The 19,561-nt window shown below is 54.0% G+C and overlaps 1 protein-coding gene across 1 annotated transcript; it reads right to left on the bottom strand.

Annotated features, from left to right (window-relative positions):
- Positions 1–7,165: 7,165 nt before the first annotated feature.
- On the bottom strand, positions 7,166–13,923 carry HS3ST6 (heparan sulfate-glucosamine 3-sulfotransferase 6). The gene is made up of 2 exons (XM_090277265.1): positions 12,965–13,923; positions 7,166–7,921 (listed from the first exon to the last, which is right to left on the bottom strand). Exons 1-2 carry the CDS (start codon positions 13,375–13,377, stop codon positions 7,306–7,308), a joined length of 1,029 nt encoding a protein of 342 aa, XP_090133391.1. The 5' UTR covers positions 13,378–13,923; the 3' UTR covers positions 7,166–7,305.
- Positions 13,924–19,561: the final 5,638 nt, after the last annotated feature.

Raw genomic sequence — 19,561 nt, 5'->3', positions numbered from 1 at the left:
CCTTCCCAAACTCACATAGTTGTTAGAATTCATTTTCTTGCATTTTTAAGACTGAGATCCCTGTTTTCTTGCTATTGGTCAGGACCACTCTCAGCTCTTAGAGGTAGTCTCTGGTTCCTTTCCACAGGGCGCCCATAAGGCATTCTTCCAGACCAGCACAGGAGTCTCTCTAACTTCTTCTGTTTGTGTCTTGTAGACTCCCTATTATGGGCTAAATGATTGTGTCCCCTGCAAATCCCTATGTTGAAATCCTCACTCACTCACACACACACACACACACACACACACACACACACACGTGATGGTATTAGGAAGCAGGGCCTTTGGAAGGCGACTAGGTCATGAGGGTGGAGCTTCATGAATGGGATCAGTGCCCCTGTAAGAAGAGATGGGAGAGCTTGCTTCCTGTGTCTCCTCTCCACCCATGGGAGGACTCACTGAGAAAACAGCCATTTGCAAGCCAGGAAGCAGACCCCACCCGACACCAGCTCTGTCAGCACCTTGATCTTGGACTTTCAGCCTCCAGAACTATGAGAAACAAATGTTTGTTGTTTAAGTCACCCAGTCCATGGTATTTGTCATAGCAGTTCATGCTAAGACACTCCCTTTTTATCTGTTTTTACTGAGGTGAAATTCACATAGCATAAAATTAACCATTTTAAAGTGTACAATTCAGTGGCAATTAATACACGCACAATATTGTGCCACCACTCTATCTAGTTCCACACATTTCATCACCCCTGTACCCATTAAACTAGACCTCCTTTGAAGAGCCCAATTGATCAGATCAGACCCACCCAGGATGCTCTCCTTTATGACGAACTCAGTTGTCAACTGGTTAACAACTGAATCACAAGAATGACATCCATGAAATTCACACTCATGGAGAGAGGATTTTACAGGACATACACACCAAGGACTAGAAATCTTGAAAGCCAACTCAGAATTCTGCCTACCATACCCATCCACCCAAGGGGTAACCCAGAGGATCCACTTCCTCCTGCTCTGAGCTGGCGTCCACTTGAACAACCTCACATTGCAACACAGGTATTGAGGGTCTGAGCCATGTACAGACAAACCTGGGTGTGTGTGCTCTGCCATCTCCTGGTAACACAGGGCCCTTCTCAGCCTCGATTTACTCAGCTGTTGCAAGGGAATATTAACATAGCTGCCTAATAAATAACATTGATTGAGCATTTGCCCAAGGTCATCACTGTACTAAGTACTTTAAAATACATTCTTCTGTGCCCAGGAAATGCTAGCTGTCACTATTATAATTAGCACCTTCCCCTCTTTCCTTCTTTCCCATCCTTTCTAACTCCATGAGCTTCTGGGCTCTTTTTGGGCATACCATAAGGTTGTGAACTTCCCTAGGCACAAAGGAATCCTGGGTTTGCTTCTTCTCATGCTTCTGGGCCTTGTCTTCAACTCTCCACCACCAGCAATGCTCTTCCTAGTCTGTGTACATCTCCCCTTTTTTGCACCCCAACAAGACCAGCCAGTGATGGAAGCACTAGACCCTTTTTGCACAAAACCCTTCATGAGGAAGCTCCCCAAACAGAGTCCAGACAGTGAAATCAGGAGTCAGACAGTTTCCAGATGATTCTCCCAAAGAACTTGGTGTGGTTGGCAGAACAGTTCCCCTGCTGTACAGCCCCTCGATCTTCCATCCATTTGTGTGGGAGATAGGCTTTCCCTGCAGCAGTCAAAGTGTTTGGCTCCAGATCAGCTTTCCATCAGATATCCCGTCCTCCCTCATGCAAGAGGAAGGGAGTGATAGGATCTGACCTGTGGGCAGCTGTCAGGCCAGGCCAGCTCTTCCCCCAGCGCTTGTGGCCATTGGGGAGGGCTAGGATCAGAGAGACAGGGAGAACAAGATCTCCAATTGTTCTCTAATGCCCAATGCAGTTTCTGTTTTCCCCTTAATCAGAATCCTCTTGTATGAAATCCTCCTGGCTACAGTTTTGCATTAACTGTCTTGGTTGACTGACTTTTCATACAGCTCTTCCAGGGAAAAGTGCATGCAATATGGCTCAGATTAAGCAGAATGAAAAGAATCCCTTGGCCTCAAAGCCAGAGGTTTGGCTCTGAGCCAGAAAAGGGTCCCTGGCCTCCTGTCTGATGTCCCTGAAGCCGGGGCAGTGATGGTGCTGGGAGTCTCATTATTTCTGAAAGACGGGGCTGAACGTCCAGGGAAGCAGGGCTCAGGGTCAGAGACATTGCCTGAAGCTGCAGTGCATGCTCACCTGGAGGGTCTCCTCTGTTCCAGAGGTCTGCGGTCCATTGATTCTCCAGCCAAGCTGGCCCTCAGGGCATTCCTGACCAGGCTCTGCCCTCAGGCTATCTGAAGATGCAGCCCTGGTAACCTTGTCCAGAGTGTGGCCCCTGCCTCTGGACCCCAGCAGACTGACCAGCCTCCAAGAGCCACCATGGGCCTCCCCATGCCCACCCTCTATCCTACCTGGGTTTGTTTGTTTTTATTTATTTATTTATTTTTAGAGAGAAGAGAAGAAGGGAGAAAGAGAGGGAGAGAAACATCAATGTGTAGCTGTCTCCCACACCACACCCCCAACCAGGGACCTGGCCCACAACCCAGACATGTGCCCTGACTGGGAATCCAACTGGCGACCCTTTGGTTTGCAGGCCAGAACTCAATCCACTGAGCCACACCAGCCAGGGCCCACCTAGAATTTTGATCACACATCTCCTTCCCAGGCTAGCTTGCCTAGCACAGACTGTCCCCAGCTTGTCCCGCAGACCCCTGGACTCACCACCACTGCCCTGGGAGCAGATCAGAGAGTCTCCCCAAGCCTATGAGCCATGGAAGGGCCACTACACCGGGCCATTGTGCCCTGTTGCATGGACAGATGCCCAGCCCAGGGTCCTAGCAGCCTGGAACCCAGAATGTCCCAAAGCACAGTTCATGTCTGAGACAAATTCCCAGAGTAGGGGCTGTGGATCACAGCTTGACAAGGAGCCACAGAAGGACCTGAAGCTGGTATTCTCTTGTATTTTTAGATTCAGTATCAGTCTATTTGATACCCATTAATCACAGAGCCAAACTATCGGCCAGAGGTGCTTATTTACATCTCCTGGAGCCCATTCCCCAAACCACCTCCTTTACCTAACCTTCACATACCACACCAATATTTCCCTGCCCTAAATCACCCAGGGCCAGGTCCCAGACAACTGGGGACAGCCCCTGCACCCCAAGGTCACAGGCATGATTCAAACCAGCCAATCCTAAGTTGTCTCTCCTGCCCTGTGCTGTTTTTCATTTCTTTCTCTCTGATGTAAAACTCTCCATTTCAGGCCAACATAAGAGTAACTGGGACTCAATTTAGCCATTTGCCTGCAACAAGAGAAAAATGAGGCAAAACCTACAAAGCCAAAACAGTTGTTTCCAGACGCTGGACAGTAGGCAGCATGGGTTAGCGTCACTGAGAGACGAGAAATAAAGCGAGTACTATAGTCACCCTGACTTGCTGCCTGGGGACGGCTTCTAGGTTCAGGGAGGAGAACTGAGGCCAACTCTAATGATGAAGAGCCAGAGGAGCCTGGGGAACAAGGTATCTAGAATCTGCCCTAGACAGAGTTCTGGAGAACTGAGCCCAGATATCTGTGGAGGATCCCTCTCGAATCTTCAGCTGAGGTCGAAGGGGTGCCCGTGTGGGAAGAAACTGAGCCTGGGGCAGAATGTCTCCCCTTCTGCCAGAAAGAAGCAGAAGAGCCAACCTCTGGTGTCACCTGGGACTGGGAACAGCACAGCTCCCAGCAGGGGAGCCAACTCCATTTACAGTGTCCCTTCACCTCTCTCGTTGTTAGGCCCCCAAGTCATTCCTCCCTGTAACTTCATCCTGTTACATTGTGGTCTGTGCATCGCTTAATGAATCCTTCATGTCCATGCAGAACTAATAAAGATCTCCCAGAACCCTGTCTCTCTGACCCATCCCTTTACTTGAAGACTGGCTCAACTTCCACTTGTCATTTAAGCTCCTCTCTCATCTGTGGCCTGGTCCCCTCCTGGAAGGGAACATCAAAAGCTTGGAAGGGCTTCTGGATCTGGCTGCGGGGACAGGTCCCAGATGGAACAACAGGGAGGATGGCCCAGCCCTGGGCAGAGGGGCCACCTCAAAGGAGGAGAGGAAGTGATGTTCACAGGATGATAAAGAGGAGAATGTGCAAGCACGCACTTTCTGGGTCTCCTCTAGAATGAAGACTCCTGCTAGGAAAGTACTTTGGGGCCAATGAGGTGGGTGGATCCAGCTCCTGATGCCTCCCCTGTCTCCAGCTTGTTTGTAGGGGCAGGGGTCTGCTGGGGTTCCCAGCCCACAATAGAGAACACTGTGCTCACCCAGATGCACCTGCTTGTCCTGGTGGTGGAGGAAGGGACCCATGGACCCCAGCCCATACCAGCCATAGCCAAAAGGTCCCTGGGATGGGGTGAGGACTCCAAAGGTAGAGGCAGTCACCTCCCAGGTTTCTCCAAACCCCTTCCTGGAGGCCTAGGGCTGTGACTCACCCACTCTGTCCCAATCTGACTGGAGTAGGAGGGGTGGAGAAGGGGTCCTTGGCCCTTCTCCTCCACAGGACGGAACAGGAAGAGGGTGATTGAATCAGCACTTCTCACCCCTTCTGGAACATTCTAGCATGGAAAACCCACTAAGCAGCTGGGGAAGCAAGTTAGGGACTTTAATTAAAGGCTGGTGACTCTCCCACAGAGCCCCACCCCCACACTCAGCTGGGAGGACCCGCATCTGCCCTCAACATGTTCTGAGGCCCAGGCACTGGAGTTGGCGGCTAGGCCCAGTTTCCACTGAGAGCAGAACAAACCAGTTTACCCTTTCTCCTCATGACTTCCAGAGTCTGCCTCCTGAGCTCGACCTGGGCCCGAAGCCAGACAAACTAGTGGTCCCTACAGCTCTGGTCCCAGGAAGCTTCAGGAAGGGAAAAGTGGGTTGTGTCAGTAGACTCAGGGAAGGGACACAATGTAGGGAGGAAATAAGCCCAGAGTAAGAACGCAGCTGCCCTGTTCTAAGGCTGCTTTCGTCTCAGAGTGTACCTTCCACAGAAAAGGCATTTCAGGCAGAGGGAACAGCATGTGCAAAGGCCATGAGGTCAGAAAGATCACAGCAGGTGGAAAGAGCTGATAGGGCAGAAGCTTAGAGGTGAGAAAAGCACACAGGTGGAGGCGAGTGGCACACCTCAGGGGGCTTGATAGCTGCAATCAGGAATCTGGTCTTCATTCTAGAAGCAAGGGGGTGGGGGAGAAGATTAGACTATTTTAAAATAATGGTATCTGGTTTACTCTGAAGACACCCCTCTGGACTCCATGCATGCACACTGCTCATTGCAGGAGAATGAAAGGGTGCCAGGGCAACAGTGAGGGACCCCTGAAGCCATCCAGGAATGAGATGTCAGAAGTTTCGACAAGCGTGAGTCCAGGGAGAAGAAACCTGCATGGATAAGGCTGGGAACTAGGACAGGAGTCCCTGCCTACCAGGGCAGGCTGCCGCACCATCCCTAAATGGGGCCTCAGCACAGAAAATGGGACCAAGCTGCCAGGTACAAGTGCTTGCTACCCAGCATGGATTCCAAAACAGAGCACCCTCATTATTGTAAATTGAGCCAACCCTCCCCTCCATCCACATCAGAGGTCCAAGTTGGGGAGAAGGCTATGAGTACATCTCAACCACATCTGTCCACATCCACTGCATTTCCACCAAGGAGACGTGGGACCAGCCCCCAGCCCTGACCCTGGCTGGCCCCGATGGTAGGCCTGGAAAACCGTGCTGGCCCCTGAGGGCAGCTCCTAACTGGAGGGCAAGGGGCAGGTCTCCTGGCTGCTAGAGACAAATGCCCCCATCTCTCTCCCCACCACCTGTCGAGCCTCTTCTCATACACCAACATCAGCTGACTGGAAGTCTGCACCGTGGGTGAGTCATGTGACAAAGACAGTGGCCTCGGTGATTGGTGGGGCCACTGGCTGTCAGCCAAAGAGGAGAGTGGTGACTAACAAACTGCTACTCCCCTGAAAACCCTCCCTTATTCTGACCCCAGAGCCCAGGATAGGGTGCAGCTCCAAGTAGCCCAGGGTGCAAAGGCCACATTACATGCAAGGACCCAATGCCTGGGATGCAGAGGCCACCGCTGCCAGATCCTGCAAGGGCCCAGGGCAGCCTGGGTGTGCTGGGCCTGGACACAAGGAGCCCTGGAGGTCATTGTAAGTGCAACTGGCGGGCACCTGGAAGACAGCACTGTGACCAGAAGCAGGTAACAGTCATTACTGAGGAGTCTGGCATTCACAGAGGTAGAGAGGTGGACACGTACTCCAGCCTGCCTCAGCCTGGTGTCACTAGGTTAGGAGCTGAGCTGGACTGCAGATGAGCCTCCATCTCTGCCCATCCCCACTCCCTCCAGGGAGTCAGGTAAACACAATAGAACTGAAACAATGAGGGCCTTGGGCCTGCCCTGTGGTATGGGGGGGGGGGGGCTGTGGGCTTGGCCTGTGGTAGGCAGTGAAGGGCTGTGTGGGGAGCATATTGAAGACTGTTAGAGGCACCACCCACTGCACCCAGTAGTCACTTCACACTCACTGTGCAGCAATTGCACCAGGTTTCCGGGACAGAGCATCCACTGGGCAGTAGGACGCCAAATTAACTAAAGTTGTGGGTGCAGCCCAAAGAGTTGGACAGACCTAGCTTTGATCCTGCCCCCCTCCCATTCAAGTGCAAACCTGGGACCTCAGTTTCCTCATCAAGTACATGGGACAACCCAGCTTAGTGTCTCAGGGCTGGGAAGAGAACTCTGGGATGGCCTCCAGAGACACCAAGACTATGCTGTGTGCCCCTGGGCAGGTCCTAAACCTCTTTGAGCCTTGGTTTCTCATGTGTGACATGTGGCCAAGCTCATTGCACACCTCAAGGGGTGCATTAAGGACCTCTCCTGGCACTCCAACCATGCCCATTAGAATTAGCTGGTATGTGACTTCCGGTCAGATGGAGGCATAGGTAAACACGCCTCGCCCCCGCACACAACTATAGCAAAAATTACAACTAGACTACAAAATAAATTTCACCCAGAATTGCAAGAGTTAGATGGTATGATTATCATTTCCCTGAGCAATGGCACCTTCAACCTCCATCCCACAACCCTCAAGGTCATGTGAAAGAACACAGATCCAAACTTTATTTCTTAAATAGTTCTCTCTACCCAGAATGTACACACAGCCTGCTCTGCCTGGGCGACAGACTTAAATTAAAGTTACTGAATATCCCCAGGCAGGGCCTGGGCTGGCCTGGCTTCTCAGTCCCAGCCAAAGTCCTGGCCGGTCATCTGGTAGAACTTCTGGTTGAAGGGCTGGTAGAAGTCCCGAAGACGCTGAACCACTGCCTCAGGAACTCGGGGGTGGGGCCGGCCTTTGGACTTGCCCAGGCAGCGGGGGCGGCTGCTCCCCTGGGCCTTCTTGAGGCAGGGGAAGCCCTTGGTGGCATTGAAGTAGAAGTGCTTGTCCGTGACGACCCTTTTGAGACCCAGAAAGTCCTGCACGCGGCCAACTTCTCCAGCTGGGTCACTGACCAGGCGCTCACCGCTGACAAACAAAAAGTGGGACAGGGGAAAGTATCGCAACCAGTTGTCCAGGTGCTGGGCATAGAGGCCAATGCGCACAGCACTCCAGGCTGTGTCCACAGGGCCCCGGCCGCGACGGAAGGCCAGGGCTCGGAAGCTGGGCAGGATCGGGGTCTTAGAGAGCATCTGTGTGTAGTCAGAGATGGCACGAGTCACAGGGTTCCGAACCACCACAATCAGCTTCATGTCCGGGGACATGCTGTGGATGCGGTGAGGGGCCTCAAGAGTCACGAAGTAGCTGGGGGTCTTCTCCATGGTGATCTGCCCATCCAGGGTGGGTGGCATCAGGCTCCTGCAGGTCATGTAGAAGGAGAGGTGGACATGAGAGGCTACTGTTCCCTCTCAAGCTCTCCCATTATAGACCAGTCCCAGGTACCAGAGACTTACCTCTCCTTTCCCCAAAGAAGCCGCAAACCTCAAGGTACGTGAGCCCTCCCCCTCACCTAGACCCACCCATCCTAAAGTGCCAGGGTGGGCAGCCTGGGACATGGGGTGACACTATCCAGCCCCAGAACAGGCTGGCAGTGGGGGCCCATCCTGCCAGGCTGTCCACCCTGGCTAGACTTGTCCCCAACCCTGACACTGTTGTGTCTCTTACCCCAAACCAAGCACCAGAAAGGCCAGTAGCCTGGTCTTGCCACCCTCCCCACACCAAATACCCCTACACTGTAATCACCCCAGGTCACACTTTCATTAAGTGGCTGAAGGTATCCCCTAAATTAGGCCATTAATTATTGACAAGTGTCCCAACAAAAGACAGCCGCACTTTTTCTCACTCCCTCCCCTGCTTAGCCTCCCCACACCCACCCTTTGATTACAGCCCTGCTAATTCTCACGGACTTGGGCCCAATTCAAATGCTGAACGCCTCCAGCCCAGCCCAGCACAGCCCAGCACAGCCCAGCCCAGCCCAGCACAGCACAGCCCACCACATTGAGAACAGTGAATGAGGTGGCCTGAGGATCCATCCCAAGACCCCAGCAGCCAGGGCCTCTCAGACCTGGTTCAGACCCCAGGGTGCAAGGCTGTGACTGCAACATTTCTGATCAGGGCAGTGGGGCACTGACCCAATACCAAGCGTCTGGAAAAGTTGGCTGATAACAGCATCCTGACTGCCCCAAACTTGGGGGAGACCTTCCTGAACACCACTCTGGGCAGGCTAGGTACCTGAGCAGTTTCCCAAAGTCAAGCCTCACCTGCCAGCCAGGTATTGCAGGCAGAGGCGGGGCAGAGTGTTGCAGGGCCAGCTGAGCAAATAGCTCCAAGGGAGGACTGGAGAGAGGGCCAGAAACTAGGTCAATGGAGGCAGAGGCTATGAACCTGCGCCTTCAGAGGGGACAGTCTCTGCCCAAGGCCCTACTCTGCCTCCAGTCCTCCAAGGGGACTGCCCCTCCCTTACTGGCAACTTCCAGGTCTGGCCCCAGCCAGGAGGTGATACACAGGACAGAGTTTAGGTTTCATCCAGCCTAAGGAACCCCAAGACTCAAGCTCCTGTGAGGCAGGACCCCAGTTTCCTCTTCCTGCTGAGCCCCTCTACGACACTCAAGCTGTGTGAACACACAGGTATAGACCCATATGCTGGGTGCTTGGCTTGGAGGGTGCTTGGTGTATGAGTCCCAGGAGTACCAGTGGCTCCCCAGAGACCACCCCCTGGACTCAGGGGAGATGGGTGAGTTGCATGATCTTCTGGCTCTGGAAGCTTCCTCCACCCCCTCAAAACAAGGCCCTAGGCAGAGCTGATCTACAGAAGTCATGGAGAAACGGGGTGGGTGACAAATGTTTCTCCATTACTGTGACAAAGTGAGCTGGAAATCTCCCTCCAGCTCACTCACTGCCCCATTTGACAGCAGGCACACTGAGGCTAAGAGAGGGAGTGAGCAGTGCAGGGTAGGGGCGGACACTGACCCACAGCACTCCTATCCCCGGGCTACAGCTGCTGGAAGGTAGGGTGTCAGCCAGGCTTCTGCTCTCGGAGCCCTGCACCCATGCCCTGCTTGGTGCCCTTGGAATAAATGTGGGAACAGCACCCAGCCCTTCTGGGATAAATTTGGTGAGACTTCAGGTGTTAACAAGGACTGAGGCCAGGACTGCAGCCTGGGGTGGCCAGCTCAGGGGATCTCCCTTTCCATGAGATGAAGTCAAAAGAGGGGGAGTCTCCCTGCTGGACCTCACTGCTGAAACCCACTAAGAAAAGCAGGAACAGACAGATTGCCAGCTAGATCAGCAGTCATTGTCCCTCCCTTCATTGCCCTCCTCAGGAAAGGAACCAGCCCTAATTACTCCAGGACCCACCCTTCCCATCTTTGACACCCCATCCTGTCCCACCAGGTGACACCAGGAGCACAACCTCTTTTTGGAAGGAACAGAACTCTGATTTTCACACAGCAAACATCTGACAGGCTGTTCCCCGGACCTTCTCTCCCCATTCATTTCCCTGAGGCTTCCATCCACCCCCAGGCCACTCTCCCTCCTAGGTCTCATCCCTCTCATGTCCCAGGCCACCCTGGGCCCCATCCAGCCAGGACTGGGACCCAGCAGAAAACCATTTAGGGTTCCTGTATGGGTCGATAGGGTGCTGAGGTAGAGCATTGCTCCCCAATCACAGGAGCCTCCCCCAGGTTAACACAGGGAGAAAAGCCCCACAGAAAGCTGGGTCCCCCACCCCCATCATACTCAGATTCCACAAGTCCCTGCCTTAGCCCCAGGAGCCAAGGGGCTTCCCCCACATGCACCCCCTCCTGTGTCCTCTCATTTTCCTGAATACTAAGGTCAAAGTATAACCTCACCTGCCCCCAGGCAGGATGCTCTCCTGACTAGACCTTGGGACACTGCCAAACAGAAGATGCTCAGTGAGTGAATGAATAGATGAGCAAATGCTTACTGAGCTTGGGGGCACTTGGAGATCAGAGTCCCCAAGACAGAGGACCTTCAAGAGTCTGAGAGATTGGTTAACTGAGGCCCAGGGAGGGGGAAAGATTAGCCCAAGGTCAACTTGGGGCAGCCCCAGGACCCACCTGCCAAGGCCATGGGAAGGGCTCGGGTCACTGCCTGGAATGAGGTCAGTCACAGCTCAGTGGGAAGAAGAGGGTGTCCTAGAAACTCAGCTGGGGGTACTGGCTGCTCCTCTTCTACTTACCACCCTAACCCTCCACCCAAAACAAGGCTCTGCACTCCTGAAGGCTCAGCCCAGGGTCCTGAGAGGAAACAAAACTGCCAGACCGTGTCCAGGGGCTGGGCACCCTCCTTGCAGCTGGGGAAGGGGTAGGCATTTTTAGAGACTCACTGCACACTCAGAGCAGGTTGAAAGAAAAAATGGGCCAGAGGCACAGGACCCGTAAGCACACAAAGTTCACAGTTGTACATGTCAGCACATGGCCACATGTGCAAGGCACTCTGCTCCCAGAGCCCCTGCACCCACACCCTATCTCATGCTCTGAGAATTGAGGTGGGAACAGCATCCAGCCCTCTTGGGATGAGTTCGGTGAGTAGGCCCCTTTGAGGGCACCCCAGAAGCTCAGCAAGCTCAGCTCCCGCTCACTGTGCATCAGCCAATGAGAGGTCAGCACTAGCCAGCCCAGAGTCACAGCTCTGGATTAATGGGCAAGGCCACCATGACCTGACCCTCTGCATCCTCTGTACCCACTGCTTCCCCCAGTGGAGGTGGCTCTAAAAATGAGAAAGGAGAACATCCCTCCTCTACCAGAGCTAAACTCACTCATGAATCCCCTGGCTCCAATCTTGGACACCTCACTGTCCCAAGAAATCTTCCCCAGAGCTGAGGGTCTGGCCTACAGTCTGGGTCTAGTGCCTGCAGCCTCTCAGGCCCTCATCCTCCCCAGACCCGTCCCTGAGAGCTAGAGCATGCAACCAGGGAAGCCTGAAAGGGGTCTCAGGATCCCTGGCTCTTTGAGAACCCTTTAAGGCTAAACCCATTCTAGTCTCCCCTGCAGCCCCCCACCCCACCCATTAGCCCAGCTCAGGGTCTCCCCTCAGCTCCTTGTAGTCAAAGTTCTTGGGATCAGTGTGGTCTCTGAAGTTTCCACTACAGTTAACCATCTGTCTTCCACATTCCCACACCCTTCCCCCTTCTTTACTACCCCCACCTCCTCTTCTCCTCTTCCCTCTCCTCTCCACAGCAGTGAAGGGTTCGAGATGCTTTGGGATGCCAGAGGCACTGTCAGAGTGGGCAGCAGTCTCTCTGAGCTCTGAAGATGCAGCCATTTGAACTCAAGGATGGACTCACCTCCCTCCCATCACCATTCAACTTGCCTAGGATCCCCCGACAGCAGCAATCCTTCAGAGCTCAGGAGCCAGAACTCCCGTTTTCACTGGGGCTCCTCCAAACCTGTGAGTGGTTTTAAGGCAAAAGGCAAAGAAGGCAAATGGGGGTGGGGTGAGGAATCTGGAAACAAAGAAGCTGGTGTACCTGGAGGTGAAGAGTCTGGGTCCTGCCTCCCCTAACTCCCTACTATTTCACCAGGTGATTTTGGGCAGGCTCCTCTCTGCCCAACAGGGGCTGGTCCCAAACTAGGGGCTGAGGTGAGAGCTTTCAGGGAGTGGAGTGACTCACTCTCCATCTGTAAGTCTCATTTCCCCCACAAGAAGGGACAGTGCAGGCTTGCACGCAACTGATGGAAGCAGCAGGCAGGGTCTCATACCCAGGCCTTCAGTGTCAACCTGAACAGGGAGGGGCTGGTGGACCAGCCCCCAGAACAGGCTGTTTCATCTGGGGATGGGTGCTCCCTCCCCCACATTCCACACCATGCCCCAACGCCATCCCGGGTAGGGGCAGGGCAGCTATAGAGCCTCATGACATGAAACTGGGGTCCCAGTTCTCGCCCCTGAGCACTGATTCAGGGTACCTTCCTTCCTCCTAAAGCCCAGACTTTATCCAGACCCTCAAGACCACCGAGGATTTCTCTTCCCAGAATCAGGAGTCTTGGGAGGCAGACACTTTCTAAGAGACTGTGGAGATCCTGGAGGTCACTTCCTAAGGAAACTGACCAGCAGGGGAGGGTGACTAAGCCTGACGAATTTCTAAAGATCCTCAGACCTCACTAGCTTGAAACTATTGTACTTCTCAGCTTGGATCGCACCCACTCACCTCAGTCTTGCTGAGACCCCTCAGCAGCCCCAAACCAGGGCTTCCCCTGGAGTTTTCAAAGTTTCTCGGAGCCTCGGGTCAGTGACCAAGCCTCGGGCCCCCCACCCATCCAGGCTGGTCTCAGCCCGCGCTGCCTGAGACCTCTCCCTGCCGCGTACCCACGCTGTTGCCTGGAGGGCACCGGTCAGGGAGAGCACAGAAGCAGATGCGGCGGAAAGGCCCGGGGCACTCACCGGTACCAGGCAAGGCCGCGCTCGTACCACCTGTCGAAGAAGTGGGGCTCGGAGCCGAGCGCGCGGACGTCGGGGTGCAGACGCAGAAACTCCAGGAGGGCACGCGTGCCGCCCTTCTTCACGCCCACGATGAGTGCCTGAGGGAAGCGCTGGCGGCCGGGGCCGCTGGCCACCGGCAGAACCGGCGCCCCCGGGCTGCGGGCAGCGCTGGGAGGTACCACGGGTGCGGGGGCTGGCACTGGGACGCGGGCGGCCGGCGAGCAGCAGCCCAGGAGGGTGCAGAGGCAGTAGGCTCCCAGCACCAGCGCTGTGAGCATCAGAGGTGCACGGGGCCCACGCAGCGCGGCCCCCGGCCCTGCCCCGGCGCCCTGGCTGCACCCAGCCCCGCCGCCCAGGCCGCCGCTACCTGCCATCCGGCCGCACCGCGCCCAGGCCTAGGAGCGTGGGGTGCAAGAGGGTGCTCATCCCTGTCTGCGACGTGTTGAGCCCGCGGCGCTAGGATTATGTTCTGCGCCCAGCTTCCCCATAGCCCTGGAGCGGGCGCGGGGCGGGGCTGGGGGCAGTATGCCCCGCCCCTACTGGGCCCCTGCTCCGCGGGGTAACGCCAGCACCCACAGACGCCATGGCGCAACTCCGAGCCTCAGAGAATACCTGGGCGCGCCCTCTTGGAGATCCTGGGCTCCAGACCTCTCCGCTACAGGTGTTCACCCTTGCGGCGGGTCCGGACGCAGGGCAGTGAAAGGGCTGCGACCCAGGCCGCAGCCCTAACTCTTTGAAGGCCGATCCCTACCCTCGCGAATCCCGATGCGCTGGCTGAGCGAGTAAACCAAGAAGGCACGTAGACCTGAGCCCTACCTAGTGCACAGAGGGGTTCCCCGGAAAATCTGAAGCAGGAATGGCGTGCACCTCGCTGACAGTCGGCTTGTCATTCATCAAATTCACAACCCTGTTGGCTGGAGAGGACTAGCCAAGTAGGATGGATTATCATTATAGAGTCAGACAGACAGGTTCAGGGAGGACAGGCGTCTTGCCCAAGGGCCCAGTGAAATTCAGACTTCAGTTTCCTGACCTTTCTACAGTGTCACACCATCTGTCTGTGCAGCGTAGTCCACCTGGTGTTCCCATGGGGTGTCAGTGACCCATCTCTGGTGCTGGCAAAGTGGCTTCTGTTGGAGGTCTGAAAGATTCAGAAGACCTGTGCTGTGGAAACTAGAAGGAGGAGCCCAGGTGCTGTGCTAGGAACTTCCTCTAAGGGCAGTGAGGTTCAGGGGTTACTCAGTTATGGAACCTGCTGGGTGCTGGACACTCTGAAGAAGTTTTATACACCCCTAAGTTCACTGAACCCCCAGGACAGCACAGAGAAAGAAGGCAGAGAGGAGAGCCGGTTTCTGAGAGACTGAGCAACAGCCCCAGGCTGAGATGGACTTGGACCCATGGCCTCTCCTCCACCTCTGGTCCAGCCCAGCCTCCCTGGAAACATGGTCAGCCAGTCTCTCCAGCTGATACCCAGAGGCCTCTGTCCTGGGATTTTCTCATTAATGGCATCTGAGCCTAATGACATCAGGGCAAGTCCCACCAGCCTGCGGTGGCTCTGAGGGGCAGGGAGCCTCCGTGACCCACAACGATTTCCAGAGCACCCATACAGAGGCAGCCCTGTCCAAAGGGGGCTATGCAGAGCCAATGGGGTGAAGACCATTGACTGGGGCCCCACCCCAGGTCCCAAATGCCAGGCTTGCACCTGTTTGTCAGAGCAAGACTCAGCCAGGAACCCCGTAGTTGGGTTTTTGGCACAGCAGTATCTGGGGTGCATGCTGTCACACGCAGGGGCAAAGGACAATCTTCTTCTGGTCTAGCTTAAAACAGGATTTGTTCTAGACAGGATGGTTCTTCTTACAGCTATTCTGGTAGTGTCCCACTCCACCTGCAGCACCACCCACCCCACCCCCACAGTCCCAGCAGCCCCCTCTCGGGGCTACAAATTTCAGCATTAAACCCTGGTGGCTCCTCCATCTCCCTGCCCCAACACAATCATAGTCGTTTCCACTTTCTAACCTTTGCTCATACTGTTCCCCTCGCTGAGGAATGTCTTTTCCTTAGGCCCTCACATCTGCTTGAAACTGTTCCAGAAGGAATTTACTAAGAAAAATAGGACACTGAATGCATTGGGGGCAAAGGAGTGACATCCAGTGACAAAGAACCTTGGTTTGGACAGTTTGGCAACAAATCCCCTCCCTCCAGGTGAGAGGGGGGGTGCAAATACGGTGACACCAGGAGGACAAGCCTTGGGACATTAGTTCACCTGTGTTGGCCCAGCAGCTAACAGAGCCTGGCACCCAATAGGCACTCTAATTATGGTCGCTGGTGGAAGAATGTGAATGGAGAGGTCAGGAAGACTCTCTTGAGGAGGTGATGGTCAAGCGAGGAGCAGGACAGCATCCCAGGTGTTGTGGAAAAGGCTCTGCAGTGGGGGGAGATGGATAGAACTGGGGTTGAGTCCAAGGCCCACCCTGGTGCAAGTGGGAACCAGCCCTCAGGGTCCAGCCTGAGACTGGGCCCAGCCCGGCCTTCATCTAGCACTTGGCCTCAGGCTAGCACCTGGAGCCTCCAGTTCCTTCTTTGTAAGATGGGGAAACCCTAGTCCTGACTCAGAAGTAACAAGCTTCATTGAAATATAATTCCCACAGCGTGCAATTCAGCCACTTAATGAGTAGAATTCAGAGGTTTTTAGTATACTCACCATATTGTGCAGCCGTCACCACAATCTATTTTAGAACATATTCATAACCCTAAAAAGCAGTTTTATACCCATTAGCAGTCACTTACCTTGCTCCCCTCCTGCAACCCCCAGCAACCACTAATCTACTTTCTATTCCTATGGATTTGTCTGTTCCCCACATTTCATTAGGTGGAATCATTCAACATGAGGCCTTTTGTGTCTGGCTTCTTTCACTTAGCCCGGTATTTTTGAGGTTTATCCACATTGAGCATGTGTCAGGGCTTCATTCCTCTTCATAGCTAACATTCTACTATATGAATGAAACACATTCTGTTTATGTATCCATCAGCTGATACACAGTTGGGTTGTTAACACTTTTTGGGTTTTGTGAATAATGCTGCTGTGAACGTTCATTTACAAGTCCTTATGTGAACATACATTTCATTTTTATTGGGTATATACCTATGAGTGGAATTGCTGAGTCAGATGGTAATGCTGTGTTTAGTCTTCCATGAAAAGTCTTTCTGAAGTTTAAACTTGGGAATTTCAGAAACTGCCTCTCCATGCTCCACACAGGGTTGCTGCTTTCCCCCTCCCCAGGATGTCTGAGTGGCTCCTTCACTCTGCCTCTGCCCTGCTTGCCACCAAGGTCCAGCCTTAGCTCCCCATGGCCCCCTCCTGTGTGACCTAGGGACATTGGATTCTCCTCTCTGAGTCACAAAATGAAAAGTGACATTGGGACACCAAAAGAGACCAGGCCATAGGGGCATCCTAAGAAGGTCACTCACATCATGCCCTGTCTGGTCAGGGCAAGAAATTGGTCAGCAAGTCCCTTCTGCCCCATTGGATCTCCCCAGGGGTCCTCTGCCTTGAGGGTCTAGGATAGCCAGAGCTCAATTGCCCTTTCACCTTATTTGGACCCCCTGCCCTCACAGGTTGGGCAGGAAGAGGTCCATCTGTCCATCCTCTTTAGGTCAGCTGTCAGACATGCAAATAGTCAGGTTTTATGTGGTGGCCTACTGGCCAAGAAGGGGGAAAATTTGGGAGAGGGGGTGTGCTGAGCTGCTCAGGTCACAGGGTCAGGTAAACAGCATCCCTGGAGGAAATGACAAGGACAACCAGAGCAGAAGGGGACAGAGAGGGCAAGTCTAGGGAGGGAGTCCTGGAGAGTAAGGTCATGATAGGAGGAAGGTTCAGCCTGGCCTCACAGATTCATGACCCTGCTGCCCACCTATGTATTCCCTTCAGACTATAATTACTTTGTTGCAGGTGATTTTGATCCCCATCTGTCTCCTCCACCTATGCATGAGCTCTGCAATGGCAGGGACAGGGTCAGTCTTGTTCCCCTCTCCATGCCTAACCATGATGAGAGCTCATGAGTGCTTGCTGAGAGACTGTGTGTGTGTGTGTGTCTAAAACAGTCTACATGTAAGCTCCTCTCCCATGCCCCTCTCTACCTTTTTACTAGGCTGTCCCCAAGACGGGCACCCCCAGCCTGGGCTGGATGTGAAAGCTTCCCCCCTCTGGAAAGTATTTAATAATCCCTTCCATGGAGGACAGCTGGGGGAGATTTCACACTTGAGGGGCTTCCAGGAACTCCCTCCATGAGAACCACACCCTCACCTCCCAGACCCACTCCCACAGCCTGCTGGAATTCCAAGGGGAAGGCGTTGCGGCCGAGGGCGGGCCCAGCTGTCCTTGATTTATGTGGGTTTTTTTCCACTTTGGATGCCTGATTTGCCTGAGTGTATAAAGGATGTGGTTTCCTCCCAGGGAGGGGCCCTTAAGACACATCTAACCCATGTTCCCCACCCACCCCAAGAGCCCACTGTTCCTAATTAGGTAGGAAACAAGATAGGGGGTCAGGAGCCCATCCCTTGGGGTAGGGGCAGCAGCATAGTACAATGCTCACAGCAAGGACTTTGGAGGGAGCCTGATTTATGTCCAGCTCTGCCCCACCCCTGGACCCAAGCACGTGACGTTGGCAGGTATCCTATCTCTGACCCTCACCTTCCTACCTTATAAAAGAAAAGTAATATGGCCTCCACCTCTCTGGGTACCCAGCTCCTAAGCCCTTCATGAGAAGGAGGTATGGACATATGACAGTGACCCCAGCACAAGAAAGGGTGCCCTGAAGCTGCTCTCACCCTGAGTACTTCATAATTTGCCCTCCTTGAAGACAAAACTAGAAAGGAAAGCCTTCCCTGGTCTCAAGGTGACCAGCCATCCTGGCTTGCCAGAACCCAGGTCTTATTCCTGGTGACCAGCTAGACCTTAGGGCACTGTGGCACAGAAAAGTTTGCCATGAAAGATAAGATTTCCAAGATTCCCGGTGTCAGGAGGTACCCATGAAAAGGTTCCCTTGGCCAGGAGTTAGGAGAAGGGAGGCCTTCTCCCATTCAGTAGCCACTTGGAGTGGCCACACACCTACAGGAAGCCTGCCTAGGGCTGGAGCATTTGCCAGAAAAAGCCAGACCTCTCTCCTGTGCAGAAATAGGCCCTAACCTGCACCCTTGTATCTTCCTTGAGGGATCAGCATAGACATAGGGCCATTTGCCACTGGCCCCTGCTTCTCCAGGACAGGGAAGGTATCCAGGTTTCCAGGATGCATAGCTGGGCCCTGCAAATTGCTTCTTGCCCACCAGCCTTGCCCAGCTCAATTAATTACAATGTGGAAATCCTTCTAGGCTGGCAGTCCCAGCTCTGCAAAAGAAGAGGGCTGGTAAGGGCCTTTATCCCCGAGGTGAGTATAAAGAGGCAAGAGAAGAGGGTCCCACAGAAACAGGACTCTTAAACCCCTCCCCTGGGTTCACAGTCCCAAGCCAAACCTCTGAGAGCGGAAGTCCCTGAGCATCATGGGAAGGGCTAAATATCATCCAAGTGACCCCACATCAGGCCACTGGGGCTCTGTGGCCAGGTCTGTTTATCTGTACCCTGGTGAGGGGCCCCATGGACTGGAAGGGGACAGTGAGCACATTCTATCAGGAGCATGATTCAGCCTCAAGAACCCCATGCCGCACAAAGGACATAGGACCGTGTGTATGTTGTATGTGTAAGTGTGTTTGTGCACAGGAAGGAAAAGGGAGGTTCAGAGGCCTGCCATCAGGTCCCAACCACTGTCGCCCCAGTGTGGGAAGCCTTAAGTTTGAATCTCCCCATACACTAGTGACCTACTTCCAGGAGTTAAGTCCAGCCTGGTCAGCTGATGAGGCACCTAAGGAAAGATGCAGTCCATCTCCCTCACTTCCAGGGAAGCACCCCACCTCCACAGTTGGTCAGACAGACCACAGACAAATATAGCTCAGTGCTCTGGAAGACCCAGAACCCAGAGCCTGGTGCCCAGCATCTTGGGGCAAGTGCCTCCAACTCCTTGCCCCTCCTCAGCTAGGCACTCCCTAAGCTGAAGCTTCCTGCTCTGACAACTGGACCTTCACAATTGACCTCTACTCTCTCCTCAGAGAACAATGACCCCACCTGTGTCCCTTATACAAGTCATTATTGTCCTCCTTCTGACTGTAGCTTCCCTGCCCCACCTCCATATCCAGACACACATCAGGGGTTCCTGGGCTCAGAGATGGGAGCCCAGCAAAACACACACAAACACAAACACACACCACTCTTCGAGACTAAGGAAGCAAAAAGGCACTGTAGTTAGAGGTGGGAGAGGAATCCCAGGGCAACAGGCCTGTGCACTTTGGGGAGCAAACCCCACAGGACCCTATCTCCTCTCTGGTCTGTCTCTTCCCTCTGGCAATGCTGCTGCCAGGCTTTTTGAAGCCAAAAGTAGCTTGTAAATGTCCTGGTTGGAGGTGAAACATGATAAGACATGAAGCCAGGAACTGAACCAGGAATAGTCTCAGAGTTCTACAAGGAACAAATCA

The sequence above is a fragment of the Furipterus horrens genome, unplaced genomic scaffold (assembly GCF_987537825.1).
Source record: "Furipterus horrens unplaced genomic scaffold, mFurHor1.1.pri manual_scaffold_5, whole genome shotgun sequence".
Taxonomy (NCBI): domain Eukaryota; kingdom Metazoa; phylum Chordata; class Mammalia; order Chiroptera; family Furipteridae; genus Furipterus; species Furipterus horrens.
Note: the sequence above shows the minus strand (reverse complement) of the source record. Positions and strands in the feature narration are given on the sequence as shown.